The sequence below is a fragment of the Colletotrichum spaethianum genome, assembly GCF_022836535.1.
Source record: "Colletotrichum spaethianum MAFF 239500 DNA, contig01, whole genome shotgun sequence".
NCBI classification, from domain to species: domain Eukaryota; kingdom Fungi; phylum Ascomycota; class Sordariomycetes; order Glomerellales; family Glomerellaceae; genus Colletotrichum; species Colletotrichum spaethianum.
This window is the reverse complement of record NW_026054771.1, coordinates 1,997,891-2,019,777: the sequence shown is the minus strand read 5'-3', so window position 1 is coordinate 2,019,777 and position 21,887 is coordinate 1,997,891. Positions and strand designations below refer to the sequence as shown.

At 54.8% G+C, this 21,887-nt stretch overlaps 11 protein-coding genes across 11 annotated transcripts; 6 read left to right on the top strand and 5 right to left on the bottom strand.

Annotated features, from left to right (window-relative positions):
• Window positions 1-1,238: 1,238 nt before the first annotated feature.
• ColSpa_00550 (3-oxoacyl-[acyl-carrier-protein] reductase FabG) lies at window positions 1,239-3,069 on the bottom strand (the record flags this gene model as incomplete). The annotated part of the gene is made up of 4 exons (XM_049266762.1): window positions 1,239-1,895; window positions 2,082-2,138; window positions 2,197-2,849; window positions 2,904-3,069. 4 exons carry the CDS (start codon window positions 3,067-3,069, stop codon window positions 1,239-1,241), a joined length of 1,533 nt encoding a protein of 510 aa, XP_049122719.1.
• Window positions 3,070-3,654: 585 nt separating this feature from the next.
• Window positions 3,655-4,672, top strand: ColSpa_00549 (uncharacterized protein; the record flags this gene model as incomplete). Its single annotated transcript, XM_049266761.1, has 2 exons — window positions 3,655-3,842; window positions 3,904-4,672. 2 exons carry the CDS (start codon window positions 3,655-3,657, stop codon window positions 4,670-4,672), a joined length of 957 nt encoding a protein of 318 aa, XP_049122718.1.
• A 312-nt stretch (window positions 4,673-4,984) lies between these two features.
• Window positions 4,985-5,906, bottom strand: ColSpa_00548 (tyrosine-protein phosphatase; the record flags this gene model as incomplete). The annotated part of the gene is made up of 2 exons (XM_049266760.1): window positions 4,985-5,325; window positions 5,393-5,906. 2 exons carry the CDS (start codon window positions 5,904-5,906, stop codon window positions 4,985-4,987), a joined length of 855 nt encoding a protein of 284 aa, XP_049122717.1.
• Window positions 5,907-6,705: 799 nt separating this feature from the next.
• On the bottom strand, window positions 6,706-7,977 carry ColSpa_00547 (putative alcohol acetyltransferase FCK4; the record flags this gene model as incomplete). Its single annotated transcript, XM_049266759.1, has 1 exon — window positions 6,706-7,977. One exon carries the CDS (start codon window positions 7,975-7,977, stop codon window positions 6,706-6,708), a length of 1,272 nt encoding a protein of 423 aa, XP_049122716.1.
• Window positions 7,978-9,138: 1,161 nt separating this feature from the next.
• Window positions 9,139-13,143, top strand: ColSpa_00546 (uncharacterized protein; the record flags this gene model as incomplete). Its single annotated transcript, XM_049266758.1, has 1 exon — window positions 9,139-13,143. The coding sequence occupies one exon, from the start codon at window positions 9,139-9,141 to the stop codon at window positions 13,141-13,143; it is 4,005 nt and encodes a 1,334-aa protein (XP_049122715.1).
• A 329-nt stretch (window positions 13,144-13,472) lies between these two features.
• On the top strand, window positions 13,473-14,204 carry ColSpa_00545 (glyceraldehyde 3-phosphate phosphatase; the record flags this gene model as incomplete). The annotated part of the gene is made up of 1 exon (XM_049266757.1): window positions 13,473-14,204. One exon carries the CDS (start codon window positions 13,473-13,475, stop codon window positions 14,202-14,204), a length of 732 nt encoding a protein of 243 aa, XP_049122714.1.
• A 1,173-nt stretch (window positions 14,205-15,377) lies between these two features.
• On the top strand, window positions 15,378-16,572 carry ColSpa_00544 (dehydrogenase aclE; the record flags this gene model as incomplete). Its single annotated transcript, XM_049266756.1, has 2 exons — window positions 15,378-15,972; window positions 16,031-16,572. 2 exons carry the CDS (start codon window positions 15,378-15,380, stop codon window positions 16,570-16,572), a joined length of 1,137 nt encoding a protein of 378 aa, XP_049122713.1.
• A 351-nt stretch (window positions 16,573-16,923) lies between these two features.
• ColSpa_00543 (N-glycosidase R617) lies at window positions 16,924-17,565 on the top strand (the record flags this gene model as incomplete). The annotated part of the gene is made up of 1 exon (XM_049266755.1): window positions 16,924-17,565. One exon carries the CDS (start codon window positions 16,924-16,926, stop codon window positions 17,563-17,565), a length of 642 nt encoding a protein of 213 aa, XP_049122712.1.
• Window positions 17,566-17,947: 382 nt separating this feature from the next.
• ColSpa_00542 (mitochondrial import inner membrane translocase subunit tim44) lies at window positions 17,948-19,616 on the bottom strand (the record flags this gene model as incomplete). Its single annotated transcript, XM_049266754.1, has 3 exons — window positions 17,948-18,623; window positions 18,674-19,172; window positions 19,193-19,616. The coding sequence occupies 3 exons, from the start codon at window positions 19,614-19,616 to the stop codon at window positions 17,948-17,950; spliced, it is 1,599 nt and encodes a 532-aa protein (XP_049122711.1).
• Window positions 19,617-19,989: 373 nt separating this feature from the next.
• On the top strand, window positions 19,990-20,706 carry ColSpa_00541 (putative 37S ribosomal protein S18, mitochondrial; the record flags this gene model as incomplete). The annotated part of the gene is made up of 1 exon (XM_049266753.1): window positions 19,990-20,706. The coding sequence occupies one exon, from the start codon at window positions 19,990-19,992 to the stop codon at window positions 20,704-20,706; it is 717 nt and encodes a 238-aa protein (XP_049122710.1).
• Window positions 20,707-20,949: 243 nt separating this feature from the next.
• ColSpa_00540 (deSI-like protein sdu1) lies at window positions 20,950-21,768 on the bottom strand (the record flags this gene model as incomplete). The annotated part of the gene is made up of 2 exons (XM_049266752.1): window positions 20,950-21,600; window positions 21,664-21,768. The coding sequence occupies 2 exons, from the start codon at window positions 21,766-21,768 to the stop codon at window positions 20,950-20,952; spliced, it is 756 nt and encodes a 251-aa protein (XP_049122709.1).
• Between the last annotated feature and the right edge of the window lie 119 nt (window positions 21,769-21,887).

Genomic DNA, 21,887 nt, shown 5'->3' with positions numbered 1-21,887 from the left:
CAGCAAGGCGATGCGGGGAAGGGCGAATGGCAGGCCTCGATGGCGCGACGAGTCCCCACCCCTGACCAACTGGTTTACTGTGGCCAATGGGCGCTCGTCATCGACGTTGAACTGTGGTCTGAGCTTCGGAGGCTGCTGCACGCCATCTATGATCGGCTCGAGGGCGTATGAGGGCTGCAGTACCTACGGCTCAATGCATTGTTGTCGAAACGGATAGATATAAGTTGTGGAATCTAGTCTTAGAGGAATCTGAGGAGGCAGAAATGTAGAGTGAGATGCCCAATACCCCAGGACTCGCCTCCCCTGTGCCTTGTGATCCGGCATCGAGACTGGGACTGAGCTGAGACGCTTGCAACAAGCCTACCTAAGGCATGCTCACTTCATCGATTTTGATATCGAGCTGCTAGCATGACACGACGTGAAGCTGTCTCCCCCGGCGAGAAAAGAGAATGCATTGGCTGAGGAATTAGGCCCTGTTACACGGCAGAACAACGAACATAACCAATCTTCTCAGGCTCCAAGTAAAGAGTCAAATATTGCATTTTGGCTTATCCTGTGGACTCAAGACATGGGCCATGAGGTCAGTCCATTACTGTTCCCTTATGTTAGTATGCCCATGTTTTTTTTTTCTTTTGGCATCACTCTCAAGCAAAAAGCCTGGTGAAGCAAGAAGAGCTCACGGCGGACTGCGCCCAAATGGTGTGGAAATAGATAGGAGCTGCTCACAAAACCCCAGTATAGGATACTCAAGAAATTACAAACGGCTTATTCTTAAAACTTTTGGCGCAAAAGCAATAGTCGGGTTTTGCAGCTGTCACTGTCGAAAATCTCGAGTGCAGGCTGGGAGATCCCTCCTGGTGCTCCCGCCCTGTGACCACCCCCTGGATCTCAGGGGCTAGGTCACGCTTAGTCATCCGCCATCCAAGGTGCCAAAATGCCACTCCATCGCCAAAGGACAGCATCGCCGTAAAGCTTCACCCAACGCGCAACCAACTTCATCACGCTCCTTTCCGCCCCGCCCGCCCAAGAATCTCGCGACTTTTTATTCTTCGACTCTTCACTTTTCGATCCCGACTCCATTCGGCAGCAATAATGGCCGCTAACAAGTACTCGGTCATCCTGCCGACCTACAATGAGCGCCGCAACCTCCCTATCGTCACTTGGCTGTTGAATCGCACCTTCACCGAAAAGTAAGTGCGCTTGCGCTTTCCAGCTTCTCGGGATCATTTCCCCTTTTCCTATTTTGCAGCCGCTCTCACAGTCAAACGCCTGCTGACCACCATCCCCTGAACAGTAAGCTCGACTGGGAACTCATCATCGTCGACGACGGCTCCCCCGACGGCACCCAAGAGGTCGCCAACCAGCTCGTCAAGGCCTACTCCCCGCACGTCATCCTCAAGACCCGCACTGGCAAGCTGGGCCTCGGCACCGCCTACGTCCACGGCCTGCAGTTCGTCAAGGGCAACTTTGTCATCATCATGGACGCCGACTTCTCCCACCACCCTAAGTTCATCCCCCAGATGGTCGCTCGCCAGAAGGAGGGCAACTACGACATTGTCACCGGCACCCGCTACGCTGGCAACGGCGGCGTCTACGGCTGGGACCTCAAGCGCAAGTTCGTCTCCCGCGGCGCCAATCTCTTCGCCGACACAGTCCTGCGCCCCGGCGTCAGCGACCTGACGGGCTCCTTCCGCCTTTACAAGAAGAGCATCCTCGACAAGGTTATCTCGAGCACCGAGAGCAAGGGTTACACGTTCCAGATGGAGATGATGGTCCGCGCCAAGGCCATGGGCTGCACCGTCGCCGAGGTGCCCATCACCTTTGTCGACCGTGTCTACGGCGACAGCAAGCTGGGCGGCGATGAGATTGTCGAGTACGCCAAGGGCGTCTTGTCCCTGTGGATGAAGGTCTAAAGGAAGGGAGGCAGACGAAAACAAAGCAAAAAGCGGAGACAAAGGAGTGATACGATACCGAGGGATATTTGTTGTTTGTCGCAGGAAACAATTGGCATGAAATGGGCGTTGGGGGGACGGGAAACTCAAGTACCGATACCTAATTATTGGCAAATCGCATGAATTTACAATCTGTTCAGTGATGTTGGGCCACTCGATCTGCCTGCTCTGGATGTTCTGTTTACGCTGGAAGGGCTTGCTACATATTTCGCCCGCCCGTCACCATGATCGTCTGCCCGCTCACGTAGCTGAACAGCGGACTGACGACAGCTAAAATGGCCGACGCCGCCTCGGTCGGCGTTCCGGGCCTCCGCAGCGGGATATCCGCGTGCGCCTGCTGGTCCGCCCCTTTCTGCGCCTGGGGAATCCCCAGTGCAATCTTCTCGCCTCCAGGCCCCTCTACGAACGCGCCCTTCTCCTTCGCGTCCGTCAACCTCGTCTTGATGTGCCCAAAAGCGACGGTGTTTGCCCTGACGCCAAACGCGGGCCCCCACTCCTTTGCGATGGTCTTGGTCAAGCCGGTGACTCCCGCCTTGGCCATGGCGTAGTTGGCCTGGCCCGCGTTGCCGTGGACGCCCGAGGTAGAGCTGATGTTGACGATGCAACGGTTCTCGCCATCCTTGACGCGGAAATAGGGGGCAGCGGCGCGCACGAGGCGGAAGGGCGCCGTTGAGTGCAGGGCAATGATGGTGTCCCACTGCTTGTCCGTCATCTTGTGGATGACGCCGTCCCAGGTGTAGCCTGCGTTGTTGACCAGGTGGTGGATTTTGCCACCGCCAAACGAGGCGGCCTTGGCAACAAGTTCGGGGATGTAGTCCGCCGAGAGCATGTCGCCGGGGACGCTGATGGCCTGGCCGCCAGCAGCGTTGATGCTGTCTGCGACCTCTTGGGCTTTTTCTACGAGGTGGTGTCAGTAAAGATGCGCGCGGCTAGGTGTTGGGTGAAGCGTACTCGCGTCAATGTCGGAGACTACAACTTTTGCGCCTTCGTTGGCGAAAAGCCGTGCTGTTTCGGCGCCGATTCCTTGCCCGCTGCCGGTAATGATGGCCACTTGGCCGGCGAGCATACCCTTGGGGTAGTTGAGATGAGAGGCGATTTGCGCTACACGGTCCGACATGTTGGCGATGAATGCGGTTATTTACGATGCTCAATTGCGATACTGTCCACACAATTGATTTATTTGCGCGTCTCTGAGGAGGTTGTACTAAGCCCGAAGTGTAAGACGGACCCCAAAGATGAGTGCAATTGAAGCTTTGACTTGAGACCCCTGAGCTGCCGAGGTTCCCCGCGATTTGTATATCCGCCCTAAGACGAGGTATTGGTGGTGGGGTAAAGCTATCGGCATTGGGTAACCAGACCGCCAGAAGCTCAGCTCCTAAATTCTTCAAGGAAGTCGGTACATACCGCTGACCGAGACCAAGATCAATTTGTCTGTTTTGCATCCATGGGGACAGCCTCCTTTTTTTGCGAAGGAGGAAACATTTTGAAGAAGGAAAGAGCACCCCAGAATTTCCTCTCCGAAGCGACATCTGGGGTACCTGAGCTCAAGCCTTGGCGCCCTGTCGGGGATTAGATAAGATAGAGGGAAGGTGGGATGTCTCCGTCTCTGTTTTGACGACATGTCTGTCCGCCCCTCTCCCTGCGACCTTGACTCCTGCACCCCGTCGTGCTAAGCTCAACACCACCAACCCAGTACACAACAATGTCGACTCGCGGAGGTCGAGGCGGAGGCAGAGTGTTCCGCGGAGGAGGAAGAGGCGGCAGCATTGGCGGTGGCGGCGGTGGTCCCGGTCGAGGCGGTCGTTCACATTCAGGGCCTTGGGGGAGACTAAAGCCTGTCGACTTGGACCCCCTTGACAGCATTGGCCTGCCCTCCAAAGGCGACACCAGGTATGACTGCACCACTAACGCCGATTAGAAGATGATTTTACTGACGCCTGTCGCTTCTCAGACTCCTCGACTTCAAGACTCAGGAACGGTATTATACCAAGATCGTCGAGCGCTACATGACCTTCTGCTCCGACGCCGGCGAGCGCGACGAGCTCCTCCGCCGCTTCGCCTCGCTCGACCTCAAAGACTACCCCTCCGTTTCCGCCACTTCTTCGCCGCGCCTTAACGATTCCGCCAGCACAAAGTCCCTTTCTGACGTGATGATGGCGCTACGGAAGCTCCGCGAGGGCATCGTGGCCTCGAAACGCACAGATGAGTTCGCGATCCAGGCATACTTATTCAACATCCGCCTCTCGGTCCTGGTCAAGCACCCCGAGTCCTACCACCCCGCGATCCTGCACGTCCTTCGCACGATACATCCTACCCAGAACCTGACGAGCGTGGAGCTGCAGGAGGTTCTCGGCTACCTCGTCCTCGACGCGGCGTGTCGAAGGGGAGACCTGGCCGAGGCGTATGCGATACGGCACCGGTACCGGTTGCGCGACGCCAAAGTCGACGCGGTATTGGCAGCGCTGGCCCATGACAACTATGTCGCGTTCCGGAGGGTGAAGAGGAGTGTTGATGGTCATCGAGCGAAGCTGTTGGAATTTGCTGAAGCGGAGATGAGAACACACGTGTTGAAGTGTTTTGGGAGGACGTATCTTGCTGTTGACCAGGAGTGGTTGGAGAAATGTGCTGGGGAGGGTTGGGAGGCATTGACGAGGGATCATGGTGTCGGTTGGGAGCTTGATGGACAAAGAGTCGTCATTCGGAAGGTTAAAGCGAAATGAGGAAGAGAAAGCGTAAGTAGGAGGAGGAAACATGTGCATTTGATACCCCTGAATTACAGAAGCGTTTAACAACCGGGCTTCCCAAGGCTCTGATCCGACTGTGCCTCTGGAGCAAGTAACACTCTAACGAGGACTTGGCCTCATCTCTTGGGACGATGGGAACTGTTGGCGCATGGGCTTGGTTCCAGTCAGATGTTTATCATGAGACGATGAGATGCATATGAACGAAGAAGTCGCCAGGATTCTGGAAGCGCACATATGCGAATGTACCTCTAATCTGTTCGGGACTTGTCAATCATGATGAACAAGTCCTCAAATGTGTCTAGCCCTTAAGTTGTTTCTAATCTTCTCCAAATCGTTTATAGAAAATCCTAGTCTTCTCGTGGCATACCCCTCGAAGCCACCATACTTGCTGTTTATCTGCTCCACAAACAGCTCCCATGACGAGACTCTCAGGCTGCAGAGGTTGTAAAAGGGTCCATCGTCAAGTCCTCTTTCAGCCCCATTGTCCTGAATCGCCCTCTCGAGCAAGACTTGACGAAGTGGTTCCGACCCGATGCGTGTCATCATGTAGTCCAGGGTGAGAGTCTCATTGTCGGAACCAGCAAGGGATAATAGCATTTCAGCCACAATGCCAGTTCTGTCACGTCCCACTTTTCAGCGCCCCAAGCAAGTTAGCCGTAGTTTCCCGCGATTGATAAAATTGGAGGCTCGACTTACGTGCGCAATGAAAAAGAAACGGCTCGTTCGGCCGGTCTCTCACATGCTCCAGAACCGCCTTGAAAGTGGGAGCGTAGACTTCCATGATATCCATGTACATTTTGCAGTAGCCCTCTTCACCACCGCCGCTAGCAAAGTCCTTGACGTCGACGGTGTTGATGTATGAATTGGGAATCCATTCGTTTTCCACTTCCGGGATCTCCGGCTCAGGGTACTTTATTCTCTCCTTCTCTGATCTTAAATCAAAGATTCTTTTAATCCCGAGCTGCTGAGTGATGACATTTTCGCCGTCTTTGCTGAGGCTTTCGAGAGAACCAGTGCGGAAAGCGAGGCCTGGCCGGATGGCGCTGCCGGGGACTTGGCCAATGTCTCTGGTATTGAACGTCCCGGGAACTGACAGGAATGGAGGCTTTGAGAGGATTGAGACATAGTCGGATTGTTGGAGTGGGGACCGGACATCGGTTGTCGCAATTTCAAGCAACTTTGCTGGTGAGTATTCTTGATTGGACGCCATCGCAAGGGGTCTAAGTGTGGTATGGGACGAAGACAGGCAAACGGACAACTTAGAACTACTCAGTCAGTTACGCCATATGAAATTTCAACTCTTTTTCCAAACAGACTTAAATAAGAAGGCACGCAGAGTAGGAAAGGGATCTTGGAACGGGGTCGCGGAGGACGCATTGGCCCGGTCCTCCATGTCCGCGGAGGCCGACGTGGATCTTGAGCAGGTAATGTTCAATACAAATAGATTCACTTAGAGTTTCTTGAGAGACGACGCATTTAAAAACAGACAAAGCAGTTGCCTTCGAAGGACATTAACCATCGGTAAGTGAGGACATTTGAGACATGTCAGTCGCCGATTTGTCGTGGTTCCCAGGCGCTGGTGGATCCATTGGCCGACCGCAAAGTGGACCCACTTACCAATGCCTCGGTCGAAGCCAAGCAAAGCGAGGGATAACGAGAGTCGGTAGCAGAATCCAATCTGCTCAACAACTAGACTCATGTCCGGCGTGCGAAGATGTTAGAACTAGGCAATCCTTGGCTTTGGTTACACTGAAGACTCTTACTATTTGTCCTAAAAGAGAACCTTCAGCACAAGTAGAATGTGTATAGCCAGAACATTCATTCGATAGCCAAACACGTAACGATTAGTCCGTACCTGATATCCTTAAGGCCCTCAAGTCTATGGACCCTTCAAGTTCTGTGACTGCACGGTGTTTGATCTTTCTGCCATCATAGTTTGGTCTCTATTTCAGAGACGTTGTTACTCCTAATAGACAAGAGAACTAACTAATTAGGCGAGTATCGTATTGCTAAAGGGACACGCCGGCCCCGAGCTGTTGCGTCCATGCTTCGAGGTCTGTGGCCAGCGTTTCCATCAGAGCCGAGTCTATGACAGATTCATCCCAAGTCAGTGTGACGGTGACTTCTCCACCGGCTATGCCTGCGACATTAACACCAAAGCCAGCTCCCACTGGCATGGCTGACTGTGAGAACACAGCACGGGTCAGCTTCCAATTCCCTTCGATGGTGCCGCCACTGATAGCACCCAGGTTGCTAACCTCCCAGCTGTTGCCACGCTCACAGCCGTTCTTCGTTGTGAAGAACTCGTGAAAGTTGCTGACGTACTTCAACATGGCTGTAATATCGTCATGAGGCAAAGTTGCTAGCCTGTCTTGAAGATCCCTTTTGACAGAAGCTGCGACGTCCCAAACTGCTTTTTCGAAATTTGGTCCACGGGATCCTCGGATATTCGCGGTCAGCGCCTCGGATATCGGGTGATCTGTTGATGTGACGAGAACCGACATTTGGTTGTCTACATCGAGTCCCGTGGCTGCAGGGACAAACCGTCTCAAGCTAATAGCTGAACTTGACTCAAAGGCAGGAGCCTCAGAGGCGGGAAGGTGGCGAGAAAGCGAGGCGGCGACAAGTGCATGAAACAATGGTGTCAGAGTCATAGAGTGAGCCCGAGAGGCCGCCAATAGCTCAGTTGCGGTCACAGCAGGAACCCGCAGAATGCGAACGCTGGTTTGGTAAGGCATGGATAGATCGATGGTGCGAGCTTTCCAAGGAGTAACCTCAGGTTTAGTCTTCAGCCATGAAGGACCGAAGGCACCCCACAACTCCCAGAGAAAGTACGACCAGCTGATCCGGCCATGAATAAGTTGATCCTGCGGTCTAGGCAATACCGGTGGCTCTGGGAAGTTGAGCTGGTCTGCCTCAAGTCCCGAAATGACGACTGGATTGCTGAGTGCGTCAAGGAGCCGCTTGTGGAAGATGGAACCGCTTGTGCCATCGCCGACGGCATGATGAAAGGAGTAGACGACCTCAATCTCGGTTGGAGAGCCCTGAATTGTTTCGATGGGTATGACGGCAATTTTCCAGGGCGGACGCTGATCAAGATGTAGCCATAGTTGATCGTGCTGAAAAGAGAGGTATTTGCAAAGGGCTGCATCCACTGCGTCTGGGTGGGATGGCCCAAACCACTGGACCTGCTCTGAGAGGTCGATTCGCGGAACATGGACGTAACAAGGGGCTTGTTTGTCTTCATCAGCGATGCCGACGCGCATGAAAGGTTGCTCCATGATGACTTGCGCTACAGCTTGGCGCAGCTCGGTCTTGAGCTTTTGGAGACCGATGCCAGGTGGGACAGCGTACCGGCACGTCACTGAGACGCATCGGTACAAGCCCAGTGAATGACGAGCAGTTGAGTACCTCTCCCTAGACGTTGTCAGACTTCAGCACAACAACAAATGGATCCCTCAGACGGTACATGTTGCCGCATGGCCGTACGGCGGCTGCTTGGGACTTCATGGTGTGCGATGGACACTGGCAGGGCCAATTGGCGACAGTCTTTCTGGTACCGATGTTCTGGTACCGATGTTCACAAGACGGAACAACGAGGGATTATGCGTGAACAACGAGACGGTGGGTTGCAGTTGGCGATCCTCCGCTTTATTGCATCAAGCTCTGTATATGTTTGGCGGCCCCTGCATTCTTCCCTGGATGCCAGGAGAACCTGTCCAGAAACGGCATAGCTTCCCGGCTTAGCCGTGCTTCCACCGGATCACTGGACAGGGGAGACTCGATGAGGTGTGCCGTGCCGACGTAATCTTCGCTTGGGATATGAATGGTAATGAGCTGTGGAGGCCTTCAATAGAGGTCAGCAGAGCATCTGGAACCTGCGAGATCATCGGGTAATTGCTGCACTGAATCCAACAGCTATTGAAAAGAAACATATCAATAGAAACGCCATTTGGCACTGTCCAACGTCTTTCCACGTCATTCCAAGTGGACCGTTTTTCCAAACGGCTGGGTCCAGATCAGCCAGCTGTCTTGGAGCTTAACCCCATGCTTACCGGCTGCTGCCGATTAGTCATGCACGCCGACGTTTTTCCGATCCGAGATTAGGAGGGGCCATGTGGGGGTTAGCCCAGGAGGGAAAGAAGCCTAGGGTGACCCTGGTCAATTCCCAGTGCAAGACGCGGTTCACCACTTTCTCGTGCTCCGGCCCAAATATTGGCCTTTTCATTTGCGCAATACATTTCCCCTGACGAAGATGAGAATTGATACGGCGGCAATGCCTTCTACAACTTGACAGTTTGTCTCAGTTTATTTCGCCACAGCGAACGCGTCTAAAACTGATATGACGCGACCTTTCACCAAATCGCAAACCAAAATAATGCAGCTCTGCGCAGCTTAAGCCTGTCACTCATTCAACAACGTGGGCGCAAACCGACGTCGCTATGGACCATAACCGATCTCCTTCCTACGCTTTCGGCGCACGCTCGAACCGTCGCGCTTCTACTCAGTTGACCATCGATGAAGAGGGCCGAAAACCTTTGTTCTCCAAATCGTCGAGAGAGAGCCTCGAACCGCGCAATCCTGCGCAGACGATACTAGGAACCAATCGCTTTGGCTACTCGCCAACGAACAACAACACCAATCCTAATGGCAATCTGACTGGTCGCCCACCTTCACGAGCCGCGATTCCACGACCATCAAGCTCTGCTTCGCAGACACCCTCGATCAACTCAAACCATTCCGCTGAGATCAGCTCTCCCGGCTCCCGTATACCACGACCCAAATCGACAATCGGAATATTTGCCAAAGGCACGGGTGCCTCTGTCGCTGAGGCTTGGAAGCTGGCGGACGAGAACCGCGTCCATACTCTTGAAAGGGCGCGAAGAGCCTCTCCCGCTATTGACGCGTCCCCCAGTCCTGCTCCGCGGCCCTACATCAGCCGACAGACTCACGACGACGCCAAAACACGACGAACGTTGGGAAAAGATGCAGTCGACTACGCCCGCCCCAGACCCCTTTCAAGACTGTCGAGCGACTCTTTGCGCGACAACTATGTAGCGCGATATGGAAGCAGCCCCGGATCGCAAAACAGTCTCTCGAGCTCCGGAAGCTTTGACCGTCGCCTCAGTCAGTACGAGCGCGAGATAAGCCAATCGCCGAGCGCTTCACGGGAGACAGACAACCTCTTCGGCAAAAACAAAACAGGACCTAGAATCTCCGAGACAGGACACATTTTGGCGAGAAGGACAAGCAGCAGCAGCCTTAACGGAGCCCAGAGCCTGGGTCGAAGGGCGAGCAACAGCAGCTTGAATGGCGGCCAGAACTTGGGTAGGAGAACAAGCTATGGTAGTCTGAGCAACAATCCCCGTCCCGGGGCTTTCGCAAAGAGTCACGTCCCCGAAGGCCGAATCAAGGAACTCTTGCAGCAGGATGAAATGGGTATTAAGCGATCCATCGGCGCGAAGTCAGGCGAGGAAAGCGCGGCCGACACGCCACTCCCCTCCATCGAGGCAGCTGCTCTTCCACAGGAACCTACCCCACCAACGTCTCGGCCGGCTTCTGCGAACCCGGAAATGTTGTCACCGGAGAAGAGCTATGCCTGGCAGCTCGATGCAGATTTCACAGCAGGAGACTTGCAAGTTTCGGACAGCCCACGCATAACAATGGGTGGCGCGGCGTTCAGCGAAGTCTCGAATCGACGAACCCCTGCCAGCAGCGCATACACTGACCCAAGAAGCTCCGTTGGCCCCGACGCGGACGGATCTTCCAGGTGGAACTCACCAATCGGGACCACTACTAGAGCAGGGCGGTCGAACAATAGGATTGACGAGATCCGCCAGCGGGAAGAAGAGGCTAACGCAGAGCTCACGGAGCAACGAAAGCGGCAGTCGCGAATTAGGAACATGAAGCTGCAAGGAATCAGTGAGAGAGAAGCTGAGGCTGAAGCTGAGATGGCTAAGCAGTCAAGGGCCCAGCTGCGTTCACATTACCCAACTCCCGACGACCTTCCGGTTCACGAAGATGCGGAGGAACGGCCCCGGCCGAAGAACACGAAGCTTGACGATATACGCGCGCGAGAAGCTGAGTCCTTGTCAAAGAAGGCCATGGCTTCCAGCCGACTAGAGGAAATCCGGGAGCAAAACTCCATGTCAAGGTCTATGTCGCCAGAGGCTCGGCGCAGCAGCGAGTTTGTCAGAGATTCGACGCCTGTTCGCGAAACACAAGGGGAGGATTTAGATGCAGCAGAGGAGGCTGGCGAGCATATACCCAATACCCCAGTCACTGTGTACCACAGCTATATGACTTCCAATGAGAGGAAGTCGCATGGCACGTCTCCAAAGGAGACTCGGAAGGACGTGGCAAGCCCCAAATCTGCGCTGCCCCAGATATCACACACGAGGACAGACTCTAGGGACTTACTTCAGAGACTTGCGAGAGCTGCTAGCAGCAGCCCTGGCTCCGAGACTCAAGACCAAGCCGCAGTCACAAACGAGGTGAAGAAACTTGACAGTGACGGTAGCGAGAAGGTGGAGAGACGTGGCGAGGATAAGGTCAGCCGGCGTGATTATGCAAGTCTTCAGAGTCACCAACCGGACGAACCCGAGGGCAAGATCAAGGACACAGCGGCTGTGGTGGAACAGACAGAAACAGAGGAAGAACCCCTTAAGGAGGCCGGATTTCGACGACGCAGAAGCGAGCGTAGAAGTGAGTCCGAAAAGCCGGTTCTAGAGTCGGCACCGAAGGTTGATCCGCCGCAACCCAGTCTCGACACTAAAGCTCCCGAATCAGCTCATACCGAGAAGGCAGACGATCAGAGACCAAGTCCTACGGATGGACCAAAGCTATCAGAAGCAGAGAGACCGAAGTCCAACGTGGAATTTGCAGGACGACGCCGAGAACGACGTCAGCGCTCGACCGATTCTGCTAAGGACAGTCGAAAGAGCTTGGCTTCATCGGACAGCGATCCCACTGACCGCATCGAACAAGAGATGAAACTGTTTGCGCCTATTGACAACCAATCTGAACGAGGATCGGTGAGAGCACCCTCGGCTGAGCCTGTCACCGAGGATGAGGATAAGGACCTCGCCGACGAAACTCCTCGACCTACCAAGGTTGATCCGCTGTCCCTTCCCACTCCTAAAGTAACGGGCGCCTATGTTGAGACGCCTGCCACGGCCCGAGTCGAACGCATCCAGGAAGACATCAAACCCTTGACCAGGCCTGAAACGACTTCAACTGCAAGCCACAGCAGACCCCCAAGTCGTAGAGGCTCGCGCCCTTCATCATGGGCACCGTCCTTTCCCACATTCGGCGAATCGGGTCCCGAAGCAAGCGATCGCAAAGAGCCTATGACGGAGTCCGCAGGAACCGCCACGACCTCCATACTGCGGCGTCGCACCAGGTCATCCTCGAGGCCACGTCGTCCTCTAACCAACTCGGTCAAGCCACCGACTGTCAAGGACGATCTCTTGGAGCTTCAGCGCATACATCAGATTGAGGACTCAACTCTTGACGACTTCGAAGAACTGTTCAACTTGCAGAAACTTCAAGACGCCCCTCCCCCCGAGATCGAATCTATGCTTGACGAGATCTCGATAAAACGAGAGGAAGTTGCGGCCAAGCCAAACCTGTCAAAGACCGAACGAGATCGCGAATTGGAACAATACGACAGAATGAGCAAGACATTGAAAGATGGGCTCCTGAACATCCGGACAGCAAAGCAGGGTATCGAGCGCCTGGAAGGGCAGGTATCCCATGCTGAAGGCAAACAAGGCGATCGGATGGCGATCAAGGAGGCCTCAGAGAAGCAGCGAGTAGAAAATACGTCGTTCCATCAGCACCACCCGGATCACGCTCGCGACTGTCCGGATTGTATCCGAGCAACTCCTGTCAAGGAGGTTTCCTACCTTCACCTTCCTGTGCCGAGCCTTTACAAGCGCAAGCCATTCCGCCTGACTTTCGTTGGCCTGGTCTTCCTCATCGTCTCACTGTGGTACGCTGCCGAGTCCGCCATGTGCGAGCTTTACTGTCGGCCTGCCGCCTGCTCCTCAACACCATGTGTGTGGTCATCAACAGACCCTACCTGGGGTGTTGCCATTCCAGTGAAGCTCGACGAGTGGGCTACAAATGGGTGGGGCCGCCAAGTCGCTAATCAGGTCTCTGAAGATGCTTCAGATCTCTGGGCAGACGCCGTCGACTTTGTCACCGGTACCGATATTACCACTGTTGACATGAGCACTCTTGACTTCTACCAAAAGCGGCAGCACCGCCGCCGCCTTCGCAAGAAGGGATTATCGAAGCCGCTGGTTGAGTCATCAGAAGACAAGGCCAAGTGGGATGCGTGGCATGCCGCGCGTGTAGCCAGCGAGAGAGTGGAGAATGCAAGGGAGATGGGTTACGATATCAGTGAAGCAGATGAGAGCATCGGAGGCGATGAGATGCTGTGAGGAGGTAATACAGGCCATTGTACATTACTAGTTCATATGCCGCGGGTTTTGCTAGGCAATAGCATGCTGGATATGGCATATGGGTACATAGGATACCGGTTTGGTAATTAAATATTTGCAAGTGACTCTGACCTCTTTGAACTACACTTGGTGCTTTGTATGAATTAGAGCGTCAAGCCTTGGAACCAGCTGACTCGATCAGGGGATCTAACGACCTGCGGGCTCCGCCGGTCTCCGCACCTTGCCCATGAATTGCGCCATCAAAACAGAATGTCTCTTTGCAACCCAACTTTTCCCATCCCGAGGTGCAACCTCGCAGCAGTCACAAGATGAGCGAATCTAAAGATGATAGCTTGAAAGCTATATTAGCTGAGAAATCTTGGTTCGGCTTCGACCTCGACGATACCTTACACGAGTTCCGCCGTGCCTCCACCGCCGCAACCAGCAAGACCCTAGAGGTGGTCTCCCAGCGGCACCAGACCCCTTGGGTATCTCTGAAGGAGGAATACACCAAGATCCTCCATGAAAAGACCGCCGGCGCCTTTTCTGAAGGGAAGACCTCGTTCGAGTACCGGAGGGAGAGATTCGCATCATTGTTGGAGCGATTCTCCTTGCCGCAGGATGATGCCTTCTTGGACGAGCTTCTGGAGGTGTACGAAACCACCTTGAACCAGTCACTGCAACTCAAAGAAGGGGCGGCGATCACGTTGGAGACTTTGAAAGGGATGGGGAAGAAGATTGCAGTCATCACAGAAGGACCGCAGGATGCGCAGGAACGGACGGTGCGGAACTTGGGTGTTGCCGACCATATCGATTTCCTTGCCACGACGAACTACTTTGGATTACCAAAAACTGAAGGGCTGTTCCCGAAAGTTTTGAGTCACCTCGGGATCACTGCTGCGGACATGGTTTATGTGGGGGATAGTGAGTTGCGGGATATGGAGCCAGCGATGGCTGGAGGTATTTTCTGCATCCATCTCAACGAGGCGGCCCAGGCATCTTGGGCAAGCCACCCTCCGAGGATCAAGAGTCTGAGGAATCTTGAGCAGGTTCTTGCTTAGAGATCTCAATTTACTATGTGTTTATTGTCATGATCCATGATCGCTGCCAAGCGACAGGTTGGGGCTTTACTGTTAGAGCATGAAGCTGGAACTCAGTGAATCGATCTGAAAGTCACTTTGATTAACTACTTCTGGGAGTATCCTGTGTCAATTGGACGGTTAGCAAGGAACGCAAAAGGAAGGATCCACAGTCCACTGAGACTCTCCGTCAGCAAGGCTATGACGGGCGTGTTTGTTTTCACCAAGACTTTAGTGAAGTACTTCTACAGGCTACAAGTGCGTTCTCATATGGCTTGCTCATTTCCTTGTATGCAGTATGATTCCTGCGCCTGTTTCATGCATCCACTTTCTCGTCGTGTCCTCTGCTCCTCCGTATTTATGCTTGTATTTCCATCCAGTCGCCTGTGGGGTTAAGCCGACGATTGGAACAAGACACGAATATCACTCCTTGACTCTTCCTATTCGACAATTGCGTCCTCATAATCTTGGAGATGTGCTGTTGCTGCAAGATGAACTGTTCTTTTCATCCAACGTACCCACGCCGGATACTCAGGCATCTCAAGATACGAAGCCAACTTGGCGTCATACATTGTGTGTTTCGAAATGTGATATTTCGATGCCGCATTTAGCGCTACGAACTTCAACCACAAAGATGCTCAAGTAGTACCAGAGACTTCAGATAAAGCCCCATACACATTGAATTTCCATACATCAACAATCTCGATCAGAAGCTCGATAAAGCTTACAAATTCCCAGACTGAAGCAGCTTGTTACAAACCAAGGCTGTTGGCACGTTGAGAACGTGGTCGTTCTGTCCTCCTCCAATCCATTTTGGTCATGAGATGCGGACCGCGCCCGCAGGAAGCCGGAACTTTTACGAAGGATTTCCACGGCATTTCGAGCGATCCCATGAAAGAATTGTCCACTCGGTTTGAGGGGAAGATTTTAAATCAGATTCAAAACCAAGCAGATTACCAAGAAGGCTGCCACCCCGCGACCAACCAAGTTACACCAATACGCTTGTCATCCTGTGGAGCTTACAAATCCAGCAATCACACCATCATGCCTACAAGTTCACCTATATATCATTCACTCATGACTCTCTCCAATGACCTCATACGCAGCTCAACAGCTTCGAATCATTGATCCCTAGACACCAAACCAATCCTCACAATGGCACCCATCCGCCTCGGCATAATTGGACTCTCGTCCAGCGCCACAACAGCTTGGGCTAGCCGCGCCCATCTCCCCTACCTCCTCTCCCCGCTCGGCCGCTCAAAGTACACCATCACGGCCCTTTGCAACTCGACCGCCGAGGCTGCCCGTCGCGCCATCAAAGCCTACGACCTCCCCGCGGAGACCAAGGCCTATGGCAGCCCCGCCGAATTGGCGGCGGACCCCGACGTCGACTTCGTGGTCGTCTCGACGCGCGTCGACCAGCACTACGAGACTGCGCTGCCGAGCTTGAAGGCCGGGAAGAGCGTCTATGTCGAGTGGCCGCTAGCGCAGGACGTCGAGCATGCGCGGGAGTTGGCGGATGCGGCGCGGGAAAGCGGGGCCCGGACGGCGGTGGGGGTGCAGGGGCGGTTTGCGCCGACGGTGTTGAAGATTCGTGAGCTGCTGAAGGAGGGACGGATCGGAAAAGTGCTAAGTAGTGAGCTTAGGGTTACTGGCGGCTCCAACGATCGGGAGATCTTGCCAGTCGGGTTGAAGTATTTTGCCCAGCGAGAGGTTGGAGGGAACATGGTCACCATCGGGTTCGGACACGGTAGGTCAAGCGGTCCTCTCGTCCGCTGTGTGCATGACTGGCTAACGCGACATCTCAGTGTTTGACCAAATCCAACACGTCTTGGGCGAAGCGGACATCCAGCACAGCCGTCTTCAGACTCAACGACCAAACATCAGAATCCGCGACCCTTCAACCCAGGAAATCGTTGAAACGGTCCCATCCAACGTCCCCGACCTCGTCACCGCAACCGCAACCCTCTCCTCAGACTTCGCCGTCCCAGACGCCACGCTCCTTCTCCGCTTCCGCCGCGGCCAGCCCTTCCCCGGCGAACCGCAGCTCGAGTGGACCATCAACGGCGAAAAGGGTGAGATCCGCCTCACGTCCCAGGACAGCGCGGCCTTGCAGGCGTTCGCGGATGGCGACGGGGTCCGGATCCAGGTCCACGACTTTGAGAGCGACAAGGTCGAGCGGGTTGCGTGGCAATGGGCGGATTGGCAGAATGAGTTGCCCGTGCCCGCGAGGTGCATCGGGGCCGGTTACGAGGCTTTCGCCGAGGGAGAGGGGGCAGAGGTGCCGAGCTTCGATGATGCTGTCAAGAGGCATGAGCAGCTTGCTGTTTTGCTCTCGACTTCTGTCTAAGTTAGCTGCATCGTGAGGATGAAGAGGCCATTGAACGGGGAGAGTGCACACGTTCCAATAAACGTACTATTCTGCTCGTGAGCGACACTGGGTTATGTTTCAGTCAATCCGCATGTGTTGAGTCAGTGGTGATCTCAGCTGTTCGCCTCGCCTAACCTTGAATGGATTTGGTGTTGAAGCCTCAAACTAGATTGACTCATCCGGCGGCGGAACTAACACTCAGCTAGGCAGACAGCTATGCCGCCCGACACAGCTGTACCGCCGCCTCGTCTACATATGACCGTACCGAATCCTCACACCGTAGATCGGTCAGTTCAGAAGAAAAGATTCATGTTCGCGTTCAAATTCAAGATGGACATATCGCCAATATTTTTCTGGCGCGAAACCGGCCAAGAAGGCTACCTCTCTCAATGGTGGACCAAAGACCCCTTTACCTCTCCGTCCTCACCCGCATCACCGCCCATCACCTTCAAGACGGCAGAGCACTACATGATGCACGACAAGGCCCTTCTCTTCTCCGACGCAGACGTCGCGCTCTCCGTTCTAAAAGCAGACCACCCGCGCAAAGTCAAGACGCTCGGCCGCAAGGTCAAGGGCTTCGACGAGGCGTTGTGGAACGCCAACAGGGAGCGTATTGTCCGAGAAGGAAACCTACTCAAGTTCCGCTGTGCGCCGGAGCTAAAGGAAAAATTGCTGGCGACGGGCGAGCGAGAGCTGGTTGAGGCAAGCCCGTTGGATCGCATCTGGGGCATCGGGTTCAGTCCCGAGAAAGCGCCGGCGTCGGATCGGAGCTGTTGGGGTTTGAACTTGCTGGGGAAGGTGTTGATGGAGGTTAGGACGACGTTGAGAAAGGAACAGGAGAGGGAGAGGGAAATCGAGGACGAGAAGGACAAGAGCAAGGCTAGGAGGAGACGAGTCCAGTTGCAGGATGAAGCGGAGCAGAATGAAGAGGGCACGTTCAAGACACGGCGGGTGGGAGACGGGAAGGACTGAGATATCTCAGAGTTTGGGGTGAGGACGCTTCGTTCTCGTGGTATTACATCGCAAGTATGGTAATCGTCTCTCCTACATGAAAGACATCTTTTCTTCTACACGTACACATATAGCCTTCAAGAGCGGTGTTGGTTGTTTTACCCGGCCGACCACGCTTCCCCATTGCAGCAGCATCGCCCAATGTTCGCCAGTTCCCATATGCCCCCCGGTCTATTTTGTACAAGTAATAAAACACTTTTTTGTCGGCTAAAAGGTTGCGAGGGGAGGGGTGTTTGTTCATCGTCCAACATCCTCAAGCCTGCCTCGCGTTTACAGTTGAGAGAAAAACATAATACCCAAAAAGTAAGGGCTATGTCGGTGATTGTGGTGGGTCTTTGTTTTTTTAGTAGTAGTCCTTTCCGCTCTTCTGCATCTCAATGAGACGCCATCCTCTCGTCTCGGGGTTGCTGACGTCCTCCGGCACACGAGTGATACCGATGGCGTATGTCACCAACTGCACCTTGTCCTCCATGCCGGCCGCAAGTTCCCCAGACTTGGCGTTGCGGTAGACGTGAACCTCCTGTGTCCTGCAGGTGATGACGAAGACGGGGATTTCACCGGGTTCGAGCATGCGCGCGCGGACAATGTCAACGTGGCGGATGTCAAGGATTTTGCCGTCAGACTTCAGGCCGGCTGTGAGGTACTGCTTGGTCAGGGCCTCGTACACGGAGTACTGGGCCTCGGACAACCAGAGCTTGAGGGTCTCGATGTCACCCTTGACGTAGGCGTCGAGGACCTCTGGCAGAATGTACTCGCGCAGCTCCCTCAGGAAGGGTTCCGTCTGGAAGTTGGGGTCCATTGTGCGGAACTTCTTGATGACCTGTGCGGTCTCGTTCTCGGCGAACCAGCCTCCAATCTTGTCCGTGACCAGTCGTGCGGTCTCGATGAGGGGGTTGTCGGATTCGCGGTACACCTTTCCGGCGCTGAAGAAACCCTGAGCAAACTTGTTGGAGTCTTTGAAGTCCCTCCACGCTTCCTTCCAGGCGGCGTCCTTGTGAAGTGTAACGTTGGTGCCGGCGCTTTGGTGAGGTCAGTTACATGCTGCGAACAACAGTATCGGTCAACTTACTTGGGGTCCTCCTCGAAGACCTCAGGCTTGCCAGATTTGAGCGCCTCAGCCTCACGCTTCTTCCTACGCTCCTCCTTCTCGACCCAACCACCATAGCGGGAGCTGCTGCCGTCATCGATGACATCTTTAACGTTCTTGTACGCCTCGGTCTCCCGGATGGGCTTCGTCGCCTTGTCGAGGACGTCTCCTGTAACATTGGCAACCTTGCGGACGCCCTTCATCGCGGTGGTATCCCAGGTCCAGGCGGCACCCTTGCCAATTGCTCCAGCAGTGGTCTTGACGGCACTGGTCGCTGCGGACGAAATGGCACCAGAAGACTTCTCGTAGGCTTCGCGAGCCTTGCGGACCCTCTCGCTCTCCGCGAAGTCCTGAATTTCACCAGAGAGAGCCTTTGTCGATTCATTCCACTCCTTGGACTTGCTGAACTCGGTCTGCAGCGTCTCTCTGAAGACCTCCCAAGGAGTCTTATCGCCGTGGGGCGGTGGGGCGGCGCATCCTCCTTCTTTTGCTTTTGCTCACCCTCTTGGCCTTCCTCCTTTCCCTCGGTCTTCTCCTCACCCTCCTTCTTCTCGGAGGCCTCCTCCTTTGCCTCCGAATCAGCTTCTTTGGTCTTTGTCTCCTCGGTGGGCTTTGCGGCATCCTCGGGCGTCTTGGGCTCTTCGGTCTGCTGCTTCTGGAGCTGTCGGGCCGTCAGGTGGAAAGAGCGCGACTGCATCGAGCTTGAGATGGAGCGAACATCTTCAGGGAGGAACTGCGATCGCAGTGGGGTGGGTCGGAATGCGGAGGGTTGTCGTGAAAATGCCAGCGCAGCGTTGCCACTGAGCTCTGTTGAAAGTAACCGGCGGTACGCAGGCGCTCTACCGTGGATTTGGACCGCTCGCGCGGAAGCTCTGACGAGAGCATTCTGAGGATTGCTCCTCGCCGACTGCACGAAAGAGTTCATAATGTGTGAGATTCCAAGCCAGCCGCCTCCCGACGATGAGAAAAGCGACAGAAAAAGGGAAAAGGGAGAGGGGCGAAAGAGAGATGCGGATGACGATTCGGGGGCGAGCAAAGGTGCAGAGAAATTTTGGCTCGCGACAGGACGGGGTCCAGACTTGCGAGCTCTGCGATTTCGGTTGAAGGCGGAGCGCGGAAAAATCTGGGCCCCTGTTCTACCGAAGAGGACCCGGCCCCCCTGCTGCCCTCGGAACCAATCAGACAGCGTCAATGTCTCCAGACTTTCAACGAGAGCTTGCCAAATTTCTGAAAACTTCACGGGCCATCGACACATTGCAGGCTCTCCCAATTGCGACAGGAAGGCTACGAATCTCGCGATGAGCTCCGCACCAACGACTCGCCTCCTGGCGAGATCCCTCTTCCAGAACGCCGCTCGCTCATCACCGATTACGCGATACTCTCCTGCCCTCCTGCGACCCTTCTCCCAGACACCAGCACCACGCGCCGATGATGCGAAGAAAGGAGGCCAGGAGCTCCTTGCCGCCATGTACGGCTCGCGCTCGCAAGCGTCAACGACGACAACTTCTTCAGAGCCGAGCACGTCCGGCGAGTCCCAGAGTCTGCTGATCGACACCCTGAACCGTGCTGCGGGCAGGAAGTCCAACACCCTCGGCGCCACCGGCTCAGGACTCGAGGAGCTCGTCCCCGAACAAGAAGACCTTATGGAGCCATACCATATGCACGTCTACTCCCACAAGCACAACACACACGTCACAGTCACGAAACCCGACCGCGGGGCCATCATCTCCCTGTCGACCGGCAACATAGGCTTCAAGAAATCCAAGAGAAAGGGTTACGATGCGGCATACCAATTGACAGCGTATGTCCTTGAGAGATTGAACTACGCCGGATGGCACAAGAAGATCAACAAGCTCGAGGTTGTGCTGAGAGGATTCGGTGTCGGACGTGATGCGGCAGTCAAGGTGCTCATGGCCCCCGAAGGCAAGCTCTGGAGAAGCAAAGTCATCCGAGTGGCCGACTCGACAAGGTTGAAGTTTGGTGGAACGAAGAGCAAGAACCCGAGACGTGTCTAAGGAGAAGGGCATGTGGCGGCTGGAAGACGTGGAGGAAACAGACAAACATGCACATGTACAATACGTGTACAACTGTACTATATATCGCAAGAGCAACTTTGCTTGCATTCGGATGTTTACGTCGAGATGCAGATTTCCAACCCCATTGGTATCAAGTGCTATACGCCGTCCAAACCAAGAAAAACGCCAGATCCGTAACGCCAAATATGACCATGGCTCGTACCTTCGTTCTCGACCATGGCCTTACTTCCGATCAGGGGCCCTCTCTGCTGCAGGCAGATCGCGCCCTGCAGAGTCCCTTACTGCCTTCTTGCCCTTGCCGTTACCACCGCGGCGGCGCTCCTCGTCGCTGTTCCAGTCGGCATCCTCGTCTTGGCCCTTTGAGTTCTGGGTAAGGAAACTCGGCGGCGACTGCTTCAGCATCCTAGAGCCTTCGTGTGCATGGTCGTCGTCCTCCTCCAAGAGCGCGCCGTCGGCGGTATCGTACTCGGGTGGGTCGATCCAGTCTCGGGGGACGACGCATGGTAACGCGACACCAATGCTTGCCGCACGGTTCAGCCAGCCGGGACCGGGACGTCCGGTCAGCTTCTTGCATAGGTACGAGGTGAAGTGATTGCAGTTTTTGGTCAAAAGGTTGTAGGAAGTGCCCAGAAACTCCTTCGATGCTTCCTCCAGTATCGCATCGATTTCGGCCTGGGTCGCAAAGGTGAATCCGTGGAGGATCTCGGACTTGAACGTGCCGCCAGGCGGTTCGGTCTTGGGCTTTGTCCAGTAGACTCCCGTGACTCCACGTCGCTCATGTCCGCCGTATGCATACTCTCTGCCATTGATAACGACGCCCGAATGAAGGAGAGAAGCGCCGACAGTCCAGAGAACAGAGGATAACCTTCCCGGCTGGAGGCGACTCGGTTAGCAGGCAGTGACGGTATCAAGCATGCGGTGGGTCCAGCAACTTACAGGAAGCAGATCATAGACGTGGATCGTCACTTCGGTCTTTGACAGCGATAGTGTCGATCTATGCGAAGCAACGGATTGTCTGGGGTTGCTCGATCGGGGAGGCATCTTCAACCGGCTGTTTGAGTTCTTTTTCGGGCGTATTACGTCGTAAAGCAGCGCGGGTCGTTTTCAAGGCGGGAGGGGCTTTTGGGAGAAGATGAGACGAGGTAAGGAACTGAGCTATT